The sequence below is a fragment of the Perissodus microlepis genome, chromosome 16 (assembly GCF_051167445.1).
Source record: "Perissodus microlepis isolate ML-2025 ecotype Zambia chromosome 16, ASM5116744v1, whole genome shotgun sequence".
NCBI lineage: Eukaryota > Metazoa > Chordata > Actinopteri > Cichliformes > Cichlidae > Perissodus > Perissodus microlepis.
In genome coordinates, this window is record NC_140476.1 from 22,792,286 (window position 1) to 22,808,067 (window position 15,782).

Sequence of the window (15,782 nt, forward strand, 5' to 3'; positions counted from 1 at the left end):
AAAGTGAAGGTTCTCCCTGCTTAGAGGGCTATTTTTGTTTGTAGCCCCTCAGGAGAGGAAGCTGCCATTTCCTCCCCGTCTCCAAAAAGAGCAGGTGGTTAATCAATTATGTGCCATCTCCAACTGCTGCAGCCAGATTGGACCAAGACAGACCCAGACTGACACACACGCACACGCAGACGTCTGCAGGCAGATCGCCGGGCTGCCTGTCGAAGACGCAGAGGCCTGACCGGACACTTGCACGTAGTTTCAAAGACATTCCGACGGTAATAGGTGAGCCGGCAGCAGACAAAGACAGGATGCACACGGGTCTCCTATCTGCAGAAAGCACCCACCTGCCAGCGCTGAAACATTTTAATCATTTGACGGCCAATTACTCTGGAGCCAGACAGAGCAGAACAGAAACTCACACTTCACTTCCCCAGCACTCACAGATGGCCCTGCAGGCTGGATCTCCACTACCTGTCTTCACTCTACCTGTCAAGTCAGCTAACACTGTTCCCTTCTGATATGGATGAAAAAGCAAAGAAATACAGTGTTTGGCAAGGCTTTAAAGAAAGCGTGCAAGGGGCATCCATCAATAATCTGATACTGGTGTAATATGGCATGCCTCCTCACACCAACCATTACATCAGAGAAGAGAAATGTGTGGGGGTTTTTTAAATCACATTTACATACATTGAGTAAACTACTGTGTACAACTGCCCACGACACATGGATGCACAGATACACAGGTGCAGCTACACTAACTGTCAATGCAATCAATCCCATGTCTTTCCTATTTAAACTCATTTTACAGTGATTTTCAGTTACATTTCTTTTATTTAAATATAACAATATCTAAAAATTGTAATACCTTAAGGAAATTCTAAGTCTGAAGTACCATTTGCAGTGGGAAATATCACGATTTAATAATGAACAGTGTGTTGTTTGTCTTTATTATGCTTTCTCGTTAGAAGTCAAGGCACATTATGGACTGGCCTGTTCCGATAAATTAGGAGACAGTTTAAATTAAAGTTCTTTAAAAATAAAAGACTAATTCTTCAAGTCAATACTGGTGAATATTTTGTGTACAACGCATTTATGATGAGATTAACTTCTTTCAACAACTAATCTGTGAAACCTGTAACAGATTTCCTTACTTAAAATCCTTCTTTGTGATCTCTGATTAGGCCTTTCTGGTTTGGTTTGAAGAGCTGGGTTAGATCTTGCAGTGTTTTTGACAACATGAAAACATCAAAACATTTTCAGAGTGCTTTGATGGCTTTACATGCCACAAACTGCTGTCAGTGTCTGACTGGCACAAGAAAACAATGGTAGACTTTTGAGATTAGCACTGTACAATACATGTCAAAATCAGTCACAAGTGTTCAGCTAATACTTAATCATTATTTGCCTCACATTTGACACACTGAATGCACAAGCAGGCTAAAACATTTACATACCAGCTTAAAAAAATAAGAATCTCAACTGAACAAACAAACTAAAACAAAAGTTTCAGCAGGTTATTTAAACAAAATCTTATTTTCCTTGCTTGCACTCAAGTCTATCTGCAAGGCAGATTTTCCTCAGCTTTTGTCAGATGGTATCATTGGTAAACACATGTCACTGATTGTTACCGTGGAAACATGAAAATCATCTAGGCTATTTTGACGGTAGGATCTGAAATCCCACAGTAATATATACTAAATATTTAGCTAACATATGCTTTTCCTTTTAAAACTCTTTTTATTGTTATAATACATGCATTGTCCAGTACTGGCCTTAATATGAAATATATTTTGCTGAAGTTAATAAAGCAATATCAGGATCATTCCTATCCTATGTTTCTGTGTTTTGATTATCAGAGACAGATGTTCGTCTATCGCAATTTCAAGGCCATTTCCAACAGTCCATGTGATGGTAGTGTGAGTTGCCTTGCATCTACCAGTTCACTGTGAGGCTTGCTCCCTCTCACAGGGAGCCGGCCCCACAGCATCTGTATCCTCTGGTATATGACTTGAAAAAAATCCTTTCCTTTCTCCTATCCTATTATCAGCAGTTAATGATGTTGAAGCAAAAATCCAGAATTATGTACAGCAAAGCAATCAAACAAGAAGGCATGGCCTTTGAGGTAAACGTTCACCAGATTCAGCTTCTTTCTGCCCATCTGCTCATAGTTTTACTGGAGGCGAATGCAATCTAACCCGCAATTCATCCACACAGCAGTCTGACTAAAACAGAAGCTGTCTTTTTTGACCCAGTGCTATAAACGTGACCTAATGCTGCTGTCTTTCACTCCATTAACCTTTCTACTGTTGGAAATGATCATCTTGTTATCACATAATGACAATAATAGCTATTTGTTATGAGTGAATAAGGCAAATGAAGAAGTCTTTGATTGTTCCTTGTAATGCAGCACAGGGCTCAGAGGGAAGTCAGCCGTGTTTATCCCTCTGGTTATCCCTCTATCTAAATCTTTCCTTCAGCCGATGATGAGGCTCTGGGGGACATGCTGCTTTAATGGGAATACTGCATATTTCGCATTTTCTCTTTCCTTCCCTTCTTCAAATTTCCCTGTTATTATTTGCACTCTCTTCCTTGCTCTGTTTATGTGTGCATGCGTCCTTAAAACCTAGCTCCAGAGGAGCTTTAACTCCATTAGGGCGTGCTGACAGCCATCCACCTTCACATAGCTGCAGACTCCATTGGCAGTCTTTCACAGCAAGGGCCCAGCTTTTTACACCACAACACGCCGCTATCAACAGCGGGCCAGCTGCAAACAACACCCGCCGCTTTCAGCTTATCTTTAAAGCCCAACCATTTGGATCACACCAACCACGAGACGCCAGTGGTGTCCATCATGTAGAAGTCATTTAAAACCCATCTGTCACTGGAGCGACATCATTAGCGCAGCGTTACACATCAAACATGAGCCTCCCCTCATTTTAAATCCCATCACTTAACTGTTTGACACTGTTCAGCCACTAAAGAAAGAAACAAATGCAAAAACAATGATGTGATACTGCATCAGTCTACAGCTGCTGTTAAGAGAATGAAGTTATCTGCTTTTTGTCAATAGACAGAATAGGAATTATGCAGGTGCATATGAGAGGAAAAAGAAACAGTTTACACCAGCAGCATATTAATCGTGTGACGTGTTTACCTGGAGGCAGGCAGGCGCTCGGCCATGTGGTTTGTTGACGTCCACAGCAACAAGCTGCCATCCCCCAGCAGCATCTTCATGGAACATCTGAGGCACAAGGACAGCATGTAAGTGGAAGAACGAACACACACACACATAAAATCTCCATACCATTCAAAACACTGGACACAACAGACATTTCAACCTCTAGGCTACATCTTCATAAGACATCTGTGGTCAGAAAAAAGCTGAAGGCATACACACAGAACCAACCCACACAAGCAGTGTGATAGCTACTAAATACAGTATGCAGGCCTAAGGACCTAACACCGGAAATAAAAACAAGCAAATATCAGAGCAGAGACTGTCAAATACACAAGACAGCTGGTTCACTCATTAATAACAGTTCTACCAAATCTTGAATATAACAAATTAGACATATGAGAAATATCAACAAAGAGTTAACTTGATATTAAGAATCAACCAAAAGTGTTTATTTCAGTTAGCTGCCAAACATTACAATAACTCATATACAGCAAACATACTGTGATTGCTATGTATCAGTATCACAGCAAGATCAAGTGTTTATAGCCACTCGGGCAGATGCTAATCCCAGTTTCAAATAATTAATATTATAGAAAATCTAAATTAATAACACACAAACCATAATTTCACTGAAAATTAATTTGCTGCCTAGGCTGGAGAAAACTATGTGATCCTAAAGCAAACATACAGAGAAAAATGAGAGTTGGCGGAATGTAGCATAACAAATCTCGTAGTCAGGCTACAGGAAACATTTAAAGGCCTGGCAGACCTGGACATTATTATTAATTGTGTTAAATTACTATATGGCAGCAATGTTGTTAATTTTATGGGCATTTATGCATTAGCTGCGACATGCCATTAAGTAAAATTTGGCCTGGTGGTGGGGAAACTTTAGGTGATCATGTAGGAACAACAAATAACAGAGTCAAAAGTTGACTAAATTCCGTATTCACCCTCTGGTGACCAAAATGCTTGTATGAAATACACATTTTGGTCTGGTCCAAAGCAGAGCACTGACCAACACAATGCCAACAATGTACTAACATGCAGCTAGAATTAAATTAAAAAACAAAACTGACTAATCTGAAAACAGAACACTGCTTTTGAACTCTACACGCCAGATGTGACTTAATCTGGAATATTAATGATTTATTTAGCAAATGAGCTGGTATAGTGTTTTTGGCCTGACTGTCCTTGAAATCATTGCATGCAGTAGGTGGTGGATTAAATCCTTTTGTATCATGAATTTTCTCTGAAGTGATGTGAGGAGCATAAAACACAAACGTGTGGACTGATCTGCAGCTGCTGGCTTCTCACACATAAAACATTTTTAACATGCCTGCATCATTTGTCGTCCTGTTCTGTGATTACATACCCACCATCCCACCTGCTGCACACTGTTTCAGCTTTGATATCTACTACATCATTTTAAATCACATAGACTGATGTCAAATCCATAGCATGCCATTAGCTTTGTTTTGTTTTTATATCAGCAAAAACCATGCTGATATCAACATTGATATCAAAAATTGAAAGTTGATATTATTCTACTAAAGACAAACCAAGATAAAGTTACACTATATTTCAGCTTAATGTCCAGCACTTCATAACTGCTCATCAGAATATAGAATTTAAAGTCTGATCTTGTCAAACAAAGGCTGATTTATCCTTTTTTTCCATTTTTAATCAACGCAGTTAAGCTTTCCATCCTAATCTCTAATAAAAGCTGCAATAATCGGGAGACAATATAACAAAGACAAGAAATAGGGAGTATAGAATGGGTAGTATCTCCCAGGGCCACCTTATACCAACCTTGCTCTCTCCGGGGAACCTTAAGAATGGATCATATTCTTTTCATCATCTGTGATTGACAGTTAAGTGTTACACCACAGCTAATTAGTTTTCCCCCCTCTAAGATAAAGACTGGGGCATGATGATGTGATTATGATTAATTTTGATAATGGCAAGAAAGGCTAATTGTTTTCAAGGTCACAGGAGTATGCCAGTGGCACTAGCCTGTTTTCCATTCATGAGTGAAGAAGCAGAGGTTTTACTTTCATGACATTACAAGAAGAATCATTTTCAGGACTCTGTGGAAAAAACGTCTGCAGTTCACCGCTTGTCAGGTTGACATCATTCGGATTATTCATTTCAAATGTTTAAACTCTAAACCAAACACTGGCTTCATAGCTTTACCATCAACACAATTGCCAAATGCAAATTTGCACATGGATTCATAACATATTTGTTATACATTGTTGTACTGTATTCATTAGAGGTTGGCTACACACAATCCACAATAAGAAACCATTTATAGAATGAGCCTCAAATTATATTTTGTCACATAAATCACTTTTATATGTTCCTCAATAGCTCTTGGGGCATTAACATCTGTGAATATTCCTGATAATGTTTCTCTCTCTTGTTTATGTCCCTATATAGTTTCAAAACTATTTGCAAATAGTGAAAGGAAAACTCCAGAAGCAAATATTAGACCAAAGAAACTCTTAAGTTCAGTCTTGCAATTTGCTTTCACATATCTAAGTTGTTTTTTAAAAAGTATTATTTAATTGTTGCTAAAGGACATTTGTTTTTTGTTATTTCTCTATTTAGCCTCTGGAGCTGTCAATTCCTTAGTGCTCCATAATGAATACATTAAATACAATACAATGTAATGTATGCAACTTTAGTTATCTTGCTATATAACATTATTTCTGTGGGTTATTGCATAGCAGTGGTGTTGTGATAAGAAGAAATGAGAGAAATTAATCAAAATCTATTATAGACGAACCCCCAAACTATATATATTTTTAAAGAGTTTAAAATGTAATGTGGACAAACTGCAGACCTGAGAACCTAGCAGATCAACATTAGAATTATCAAAGGTTATGAAAAGCTCACATGCTGAAGTCTTTTTGAAGCTCCATCAACCCAGCATTCAGACAAAGTTTAGTACTTTCAAGACTGTTTACTGTATAACTAAAAGATCGTGTTTATACTCAAAATGAAATTGGAGCTGCTCTCGAGAGCTTTCAGCTAAACATCATCTCAAGGGAAAATCTGCAGAGCAGGACAGACAAACTGTACCAATGGAGATGGCTGGAACATGTCTGTCGCATGCCACACAACTCGCCTCGTGCCAGCAGTGCGCTGGATACACCTGGTGGCAAACAAACCACGGTTGATCTAAAGACGCCTGGCACAGAAACGTCAAGAAAGCACTGTAAAGCAAAGGACTGACACCCTAAAGAGCTCCCTGACGTGCTGCAGACAAATTCAGGCAGAGATCCCTGGCTTCAAGTAGCAGATAGCACACAGACAGGATGCGTGAGATAGACACTGCAAAACAAAGCTGAACAAGGTAGTTAAGAAGATCCCCTTTCCAGCCATGCTGTTCAGCTTTTATGTTAAATCCCAAGGGTATAATCCTTCAGTATGTTCTGGAAAGGGACGCCCAAGACATGCTGATGAGATTCCCAAACTCTCTTCCATTCATGTCAATACAGGAGAAATCTTCTTCCAAACTCTTTTCAAAAGTCTAGCTGCCTTTTTTGAGTTTTCGTGAGTGTGACCACAGATATTCATGGCATAAAACAATTTCTTTTTTGGGACCTTGGTTTTGTTGGAATAACAGATCTACTCACACCAATCACTCTTGTCAGACTGGTATGATGCAGTATAAGGGCCTTGGAAAGAGCACACACACAACAACAGACACATATTTTTTTTAATGTACGTATGCTGAATCACCATAACCATGACATTTGCTAGAAACAGCTGATGTGACCATTAGTGACTTCATTGAATACTGTGATCTGCGCATATCTCAAAAATGTTAAGTTGCAAGCTATACTCTATAAAGAGTAGAGAGGTAACAGATTTGCAACAGCATTTAGTGTTTAGCTGTACCATTGGATTTTTTCCCTGATAAAACAAACACAATCTGTGAAAATGCATAATCTTGGATGAGCCAAACGCCCACCGAGAACCTGCCCGACTTGATGCCACCAATTCGGACACAGCTTTCACTATGTCCCCTGAATGATTCAGTAAAGGCCCAACAAAAGCAAGAAACATTTCACACAGTTCATAGACTAAACCTTTCCTGCTACTGAGAGCCAACTTGTCACATGGCCACATAAATGTCTCGTCTTTTTTTTAATTATTATTTTTATCTGAATATTTTTTACATATGAGCCTACATACACTAAGGTATATTAAGGAGTCATTTCTTTCGATTTCTGAAGGCATTTATGGATCAAAATACACTGCGGAAAATCTATATAGTGTCAAAATGTGTTTGTGTTCTAGTCATCTGAATTTGATGCACTTGATTACCAACGTGTACAGGTTTTAAAAAGATCAATTGTAGGCACCAATTCAACCAAGTCCAAATGTAAGAGACATACAATTTGTCAGTTTTATGGCTCTATTCTTTTAGCTTGGTTCTGTAGCAGTTGTACCTGTGTTGTAGCAGTAGAGGTGGTACTGCTCCTTGACCCCCACATCTGCTGAAACTGGACTCGAATCTCAGCAAATGTCTCAATGATGACTGCAATGAAGACATTCTGTAAAAAGAAAAAAAAAGAGGACAACGATAGAGTAAGAGCGCTCAGGCTATTCGAAGTCAATGACCAAAAGGGTAAATCATCATGTTTGTAGGTGAACTATTAGGTTATGTCAATTAACCTTAACCTTTCGGTGTTCAACGATCTCCAGAAATTATCATGAAAAGTGCAGCAGAGAGAGCCAAGCTCTAACCTTGACAAGCCACGCCAAGAAGAAAATCAGAGTTATAAAGTAGAAGTAGGAGCGCCAGCGAGGGAAACTGTCAATGGCTCTGTACATGAGGAACACCCAGCCTTCCTGTGACGCAGCTTCATACACAGTGAAGATACTCGTGCCTGAGCAAAAACACACAAGAGTCAGAAAGAAGCAGTCAGATGAGAAGCTGATTTCTGAAGAAACAAACGTCAGCATCTGTCTTTCGCTTAACATGTCGATGTCTGTGAACCGCACACCAATTATTATGTTTCCCCCGAAGACTAAGCCATTTAAAAAGATAACAGTTTGAGTTTCTCTTTTTACCTATAATGAGTGTTTACTCTGACAGCTCACAGAATCCTGATAGTTCCCTTTGTTATAATGACAAGACGGGAAATTCTGTTTGCCAGACTCAAACCCAATCAACTCATCTTTGATGCCTCTAATTAACATAAATTATGTCAGCAGGCCAAGCAAAAAAAAATAAAAAATTCAAAAATTTAATCTTTGCTGTTTTTCTGATTAACACGCTCTTTGCAAAGGAACTGTCTGTTCTATTAAGTCTTAGCCAAAGATGATTTTATGGAGGAACACTATTTCAAGTTATTGTAGTGCTTGAAAAAGTAGAGTGAACATTCTCTTTTTATTTTTCTGAGGTATATAATATTCTTCTCTGCACAAATTAATCAGTGTTAGATTGGAAACAAGTAGCTGACAACTGTCATCAAAGGTTGAGTTCCCCAGTTAAACTATTACCATTCAAACATACAAGGTGTATCAAAAAGAATCATCCGATTTTAAAGGGCTTTAATTACCCAGCCATTACGTGCGTTTCTCGTGGAAAACTTAATATTCAGCCATGCATTTCAAAAATTATTGCAAGATTTTATGTGCATTGCTTTAAAAAAATATAGCCTTTTGAAATTGGATGATTCTTCTTAAAACACTGTATATTTCCTCTTGGTGAGAGTCAAGACTTTGTCATGTGACTAACTTATTCCTAACAAACAACTGAATAACATTTTGAATTGCTGAAATGAAATTTCAGCAAAATGGACTAGTGTGCAGCATCTTTTTTTTTTTTCATTTTATCTTTGGATTCAGCCGATCTGTAGGTTTATAACTTTCATTTCCACCAAACTATGTCTCATCCTTTCGTCCCTAGCAGATTACCCAGGCCTTATCTGATAACTAGCATGATTTTTGTTTTTACCTGGAGGGCTGATGTGTTTTCAAAGTGTATTTTTTAAATATTTTTTGAGCTATGTAGAATAGACAAAACAAGGTCATTTTTTCCACAGGTCTTGATCAAATATATGGAAGCCTTGAAGGTGAAATTTTCTAGTTAAATGTTTAGTAACATGTGCTGAAGTTACTCAGTATAGAATTATAATTTTCATTACAGTGTGTATTTTTTGCCCTCCGTAAGAAATTTAAATTGTAAAATTGTATATATTTTTTAAACAAATAAAAATATACGAGAATAAATATTTCTTTATCCGTGTACGTTTGAAGGAATCATTGTGTAGCGCATACCTAGTTCATTGAATCCACTATAACCGAGCTCCTGTCGGCTCAGACCCAGTTCTTTCAGGTCCATGCATTTGAAGCCATAAGGACACTGGTAGCCTTCTCCATCAGGGGAGCAGTGGGTGTCTGGGATGGTCAAGTTGTTCAATGACACATTGCTTACCAATAAAACAAATACAAAAAAAAAATTACTAGCTCATATCAAAAATGGCAGTGCTTGCAAAAAAGAAAAATGCCTAATAAAAAAGAAAAACAAAGGTTAATGTGTGAATACAATTCCTCTCTTTGTCTTATTGCCACAGGTGTTACCAGGAACAGCTTGATTGGGCTAATGGAAATTAATGCTTTCAAATTGTCTGCACAGACATTCATCCAAATTGTTTATTAGAGGTAGAGAATCAGAGGGAATAATTTATTGCACTATCGCAAAGGCCAATCAGAGGCATAGTGGTGAATCCCAATAAAGCTCATTATACCGAGCTGAATAATATCAATGTGTCTTATCTATGATATTCCCTTTCTTGATGACAGAGCAGCGATAAATGAAGCCTGGAGGAAGAGAGAAAATGTCCAGTGAAAAGCAAAAATATTACATTTTGTGAGTGTTATAAGAAATTATTTATGACTGTTTTTTCAGCATCTGTAAATTGATAACACAAAAACATAATGATACCCCTTATTAAAGCATGGTTAAGGTCCTAAAATGCAAAAAACAGTTCAAAGTATCTAATAACCTTAGATTTATCACAATGTGTAGTGATGAATAAATGTTATGTTATTTCAAAATAAAATGTATAATTTGTTAGAACTTTTTTTTTTTACTTTAGACTACTCATCAAACCTGGAAACAGTTGTACAGTTGTATATAAAACAGTTATAAAACCTCTACAGAACAAAAAAGTAACACATATTCAAGTGTTATATCTCATTCAACATCATGATTCATGTCAGGAAGTTCAACAGTGCTGAGGTCATTTGTAGGAATCCTAACATCCATAAAAGGGGACTTTATTCTATTCATATAGCCAAAACCCTTTAATGTCCATATCAGAGAATGCCCCCTGCCATTGTTCCCACAGTTTTCATCAAATCCCATGTGTGTGAAAAGCTAGAGAGCTTGACTTTGTGCCAAGGGCATATGGCAAACAGAGATTAGACACTTCTGCCCACGTGTGACATTTTTCTAAAATACCCCATTAGATACCCCAAGATATATATATATATATATATGTATTGGATTTGGGGAAAAATGAGCTCAGTAGCAAACAAATTAAATGCCCAACTGCCACACCACTTTTGGACGTATATAATACAGATGAATGACAAAGCTATACATGAATATCACAATGCCCTGGTACTATATTTCCTCTTACTAATGGCTAATATATTCTGTGTCCCTGGGGTGCTTAGGAACACATCAGGGAGGAAATGGAGAAGCATAATGCAAAGGCTGGACAATGCAGGAAAATTTAATTATTATAATTACCATTAACTCTGGCTGCAACCTGGGGGTTTAACCATTGCAGTCACTACCAAAACTTTTGTCTCCAAAAGCATTATTCTAATTAAAAGTTTTCTCCTTTGACACTTTGCACTCAGTGTTTATATGATCTTTAACAAAGACACTTAGCGTAGGTATCTTCTAATTTCTGGAGAGATGATAGTTTAGTCCAAAAAAAGTAAAAAAGTTTATATCGGACTTGATAATCCAAAAAAAAGCATCCAATGTTACATTTATTTAATCATTAGTTCTTACCCGATTGTATCATTAGTAACGCAGTGATAGTTGAACGTTCCAAACATTTGAACCCCCAGAATTCCGTAGAGCAGTAGAAAAAACAGTAGGAATATTGACACACTCCAAATCTGTTCCCCGGATCGCCTGCAATGCAAAATAGTACAGAAAGAGATATCTATGAGATATATTTCACATGGACAAAGACCATATGTAATGGAAACGCTTACGACAGTATTTTACTTCAGAATGTTAGTGATGCGGGAGCGAGGAAGCTCAAAGCGAAAGTAGATCCTGAAGGCCCTTATCATGATAAGCGCGCGGGGGATTCTCAGCATTCCCCATGGAGACATCTGATCTACAAGCTCTGCTATTTCAAAGACCTAAAACAACAATAAATTGATTATTAATCATTTTAATACATACTAATGCATGGCATTATGACAAGCTGCACAAGCACCTGCAGAAAAGTGCAATATATTCAAAAACAAAAAGTTGCAAGACACCTGCAGAACCAGGGACACCCAGATGAAAAATACCATGAATCCATCAAACATACACCAGCGGTCCTTCACATAGGAGTTATCCCCCTGTACGGAGACAGAAACAAAGGAGCAATAGTTAAAAGACCAAAGCCTTAAAAAGCAGGAAACACTAACATAAGTTAATAAATGAGACAAATATAACCAGCATCATTCTTCAAGGCCATATTTTCTTTGAATAAATTACATTACAATTACATTCTAGGTTGTTTCATGGATAATCTTTATGGAAAAATTCAAGCATTCCCCTCACCTTGGGAAAGTCTGCTGCAGAAAGCTTTTATTGTGATAGAAAATGTTTGTGTGAGTTCAAAGTAATGGCAATATTCAAGAAATACAGAACGTGAAAATATTGTCCCCATTTTGACAAACTAACCACAAATTTCAAACCTATTTTCAATCATTAAGCCCCTGAGGTGTGAACAAACTGAAATGCCAAGGGGGGCCAGCAAAATGGGTATACTTAATTACTGCTTCCAGACAGAGAGGGAGAGTCTGTTAGGAGCTCTTAGGGGTCTTGCACAGGAAGAAAGACTGCAAATACTAGGGTGTGTTCGGAAACACTTTACAGATAAGGACCATCTTTGATTAAACACACTGCTGACAAGAACAAAAGCATGCAATTACTTTACCACACTAAGAAGATCATGTACTTTGGGCAGTAATTTTCCACAACTAGCTTAAAACTACATATCCACAGTACCATACTTTAAAACAGAAATTACTTAAGACTAAGATGTCATATCTGCATCATTTATAAAAGTTTATTTCAGATCAGATAGGAAAATACCATCCTGATTTCAAGACAAAGAATGGAATTCAGCTATCAATAATAACTAAAAGAAACACTACAAGTAAGAAGCAGAAATGTTTCTCTTCTGCTTGAAGTGCCCATTTACGTCCAGAGCTAAAACATTTAAATAAAGATAAAGAAGTATCTGATTTTGCAGAAGAATCCCAAATGTAAGACTGTTAGTATTTCATGTAATTCTGGTAACAATATGTGATTAGTCATGTCAGTCAGATTTCTTTCGGTTCAGTGGCTGACTGACCTTTTTGTCATCAACTTTCTGTTGTAATATATTTTTTATTGCTTGCATAAGGGAACATTTCTTCAGCTAAAGCTGCTGAATCTGGTCCTCTGTGGAAAACAACTTCTTTGGTACCCCTGTAACTGGACTAGCAACAGAGTCTGCCTCTATTGTCTTCAGAAATATAAAGTTTGATGGTGCTGGAGCACAACCAAAATTATTGAAAGAGCATACAATGAGCTTCATCTCACTGCCTTTGAAATGAAGATGGGAACCAGATCTGCAACCGCTCACAGTCAGTGAGTGACTTTCGTGCATCGAGACGGTGATAAAATACCAGTAAGGAGTCAGTCTGCTATCAGTTGTGACTGAATGGGCTCAAGCATGCAAATCAACAAATACTCCAAATCTGTTGCTGTCTGTTGCAAATCTGTTGCCATCTACACAGAAATTCACATATACTTACATTTAGAGTCCATAAGGACCTCTTAGATTTGAAACAGTAATTCAAACATTCCTCCACAAATAGTGACTTAGTTGCTGCAGGATGGCAATTTAACTGCAAAAACTTGATTTTTTTTTTACAGAAATATAACCAGAACACAGCCAGTGGGCAACCAGATGAGTTGAGCCCCATACTGCAAAGAGACATGCTGACTCAGACTGATTGCAATGTGCTGGCAATATGTCTAATTTCAAAATTAGACAACAATTGTTTACAAACCTTCACCAATCTGACTGAGAATAATTTAGGTCAGCGACTATTTGAAGACAGGTAGCCTCCCACATAAGAGGCCTCCCACCTCGCAACCGAAAGTGGTCACCCAGGGGTTGAAGGTGTTGCATGCTCAGCCTCTGCGAGACCAGTTGGTCACTGCAGCTACTCACAATCTGTTACCAAATCCAAGAAAATTCAGTGCAGTCACTGAGCAACCACTAGTCACAAGGAGGTCATCTTCATATTTTAGCTATAGTGTGACTGTATAACCATAATGTACATGGGACAGAAAGAGGGGCTAATCACATGTTATTATACCACATAACTTTCAACCACAGTTCACTGCAAACCTTCAAAAAAATCACGATCACAGAGAAACAGATTGACAGATTTGAAAAATGTACAAATAAAGTCTCATTTGTTGTCACTCCAATCACTTGCATCAAAGTTGTGAATAGTTTTTAAAAAAAATAAAGAAACATTATTAGTCATAATTTACTTGGCAGAAGTGGTCTGAGATTAAAAAAACAAACAAATAACACCTGCCATTTTTCTGTGGTTGCTAGTCTTTTACTGCTACTGCTCACTGAATTTCACTGACACTCTACAGTCTCTCGTGGCCATGATGCAGCAGCTACCTTAATGATTCCTCTGATGTGCATCTTGGCGATCATCTCGGCAGTGTAGAGAAACATGAGCAGTGTGTCCAGCGTGAATGTCACATATTGCAGCGGAGGGTAATGCTCGAACGTCTTTGGGGTGTTCATGCACACAGAGATGACACTGATGATGGCACAGGCTCGCAGCAGAGAGTGCACCCACTGATGGAAGGAAACAACAAAGGAAATAATTCCAAAAATGTGCCTTAATATCTTTCTGTATTCTTAATGTTGTCCTTAGCCGAGCCAGACACACGCGTACACTCACTGGTTTATTTATCCAGAAAATGTCAGCACTGTCTGCGAGGGTCTCATCTGGCCCAAAGTCAGTCATGGGCTGGGCCTCGACCCGTGAGCTCTGTTTCCTCTTCAGCATGCTGGGGCTTGCTGTGCTATACAAAGAGTGGATCTGACACAGAGAGGGAGGCAGACCACACAATGACCAAAGATAAACAAGGAACAGGGGAATACTCTGGCTGCATCCAAGTCTGGGCAGTGGCACTACAACTTTTTCAAAACTTTAATCATATCATTATAATATAAGAAATTAATTTAAGACATACTTAAAAAAGTGCAGGTGCAAGGCACTTGGCCTGCCAACAATCACTATACCTCTTAAAAATGTACGTAGTTAACCAATGCAGAAATCTAGTGTATTAAATAGTATTAAATGAGACGTGTATCAGGAGTGGCTTCTGGGTGTTTTTACATGTAGCATCAAAATTTCCTGCAATGTCTAGTCCGAAGAGTAAACTTCCCTGACTTGAATTGCCAGAGCAGATTTTTTGGTGATTAAAACTGAATGCGTTGCATTGTTGAATGGCCACCGTGATACACAACGCAGCACACATGGAACACAGAACAAGTGTATTACGTTGGAACAGCTCCAGTAACTTACCATTTGAAAAGATCACGCGTGATCTTCCCTGTATCAAACACCAAAGTGCCAGTAAAATATGCTGTACATTGTCCGGAGGTGTGACCAAGTGTTACCTGTGCATGTCAGCATTTGTTTGTATCTTTGTGCGACTGTATGTATGCAGAAAAAAGAAAACTTTACAGGCCATTTTAACCTAAGAACACAAGAAAAAATGACACTCTGAATGGAGACAAAGCGCACATACCAAAGGGAAAAGTAAAGCTGAAATTGCTCCAGCACTGCACATAACATGCGATCAGGCATACCCTGTAAATAACACACAACAGTTAGTCAACATTATGGCTTATATGGTATACAGTACACTACCCACATCTACAGTACGCTCATAAAGACAGGAATGCCCACCACGTCTGACATCAAGGCATATATGCGACACACTCTGTGAGTGAGTGAGTGAGTGAGTGAGGTGTTGTGGAAGAAGAAGATGGGGTGGAAGAGGACCACGGGGACTCACTGTGAGGCTCCTCATTGGTGCGTTCATCCCCAGGTCACAGAGGGGTGGAGAAACCAACCAGAGAGACAGACTAGAGATGCAAAAAGGAGATTGTCCTAAAGGCCTTGAGGTCCTGCGGCAGCAATCAGTGAACGGTAGCAATCATAAGAGCAGTAAAAGGGGATAAGAAAACATTTTTATGTCATATTCAGCACATATTTTAAAAACACAATGTCAATTTTAGAGTAAGTCAGTTAAGCT

General features: G+C 38.4%; 1 protein-coding gene across 3 annotated transcripts in view; it reads right to left on the reverse strand.

Annotated features, from left to right (window-relative positions):
- Positions 1-15,782, reverse strand: part of nalcn (sodium leak channel, non-selective) — a 67,711-nt gene that overhangs the window by 47,497 nt on the left and 4,432 nt on the right. Inside the window, exons 2-13 of one of the 3 annotated variants that reach the window (XM_084954489.1) lie at positions 15,543-15,654; positions 15,273-15,334; positions 14,417-14,557; positions 14,128-14,310; positions 11,994-12,017; positions 11,705-11,788; positions 11,442-11,581; positions 11,220-11,345; positions 9,470-9,621; positions 7,931-8,073; positions 7,633-7,737; positions 3,146-3,232 (exon numbers count right to left, since the gene is read on the reverse strand). In XM_084954489.1, coding sequence (XP_084810615.1) covers positions 3,146-3,232; positions 7,633-7,737; positions 7,931-8,073; positions 9,470-9,621; positions 11,220-11,345; positions 11,442-11,581; positions 11,705-11,788; positions 11,994-12,017; positions 14,128-14,310; positions 14,417-14,557; positions 15,273-15,314 — 1,227 coding nt within the window. In that variant the 5' untranslated portion in view covers positions 15,315-15,334; positions 15,543-15,654. The remainder of the gene's footprint in view (positions 1-3,145; positions 3,233-7,632; positions 7,738-7,930; positions 8,074-9,469; positions 9,622-11,219; positions 11,346-11,441; positions 11,582-11,704; positions 11,789-11,993; positions 12,018-14,127; positions 14,311-14,416; positions 14,558-15,272; positions 15,335-15,542; positions 15,655-15,782) is intronic. The other 2 variants (XM_084954491.1, XM_084954492.1) reach the window with 2 other exon arrangements.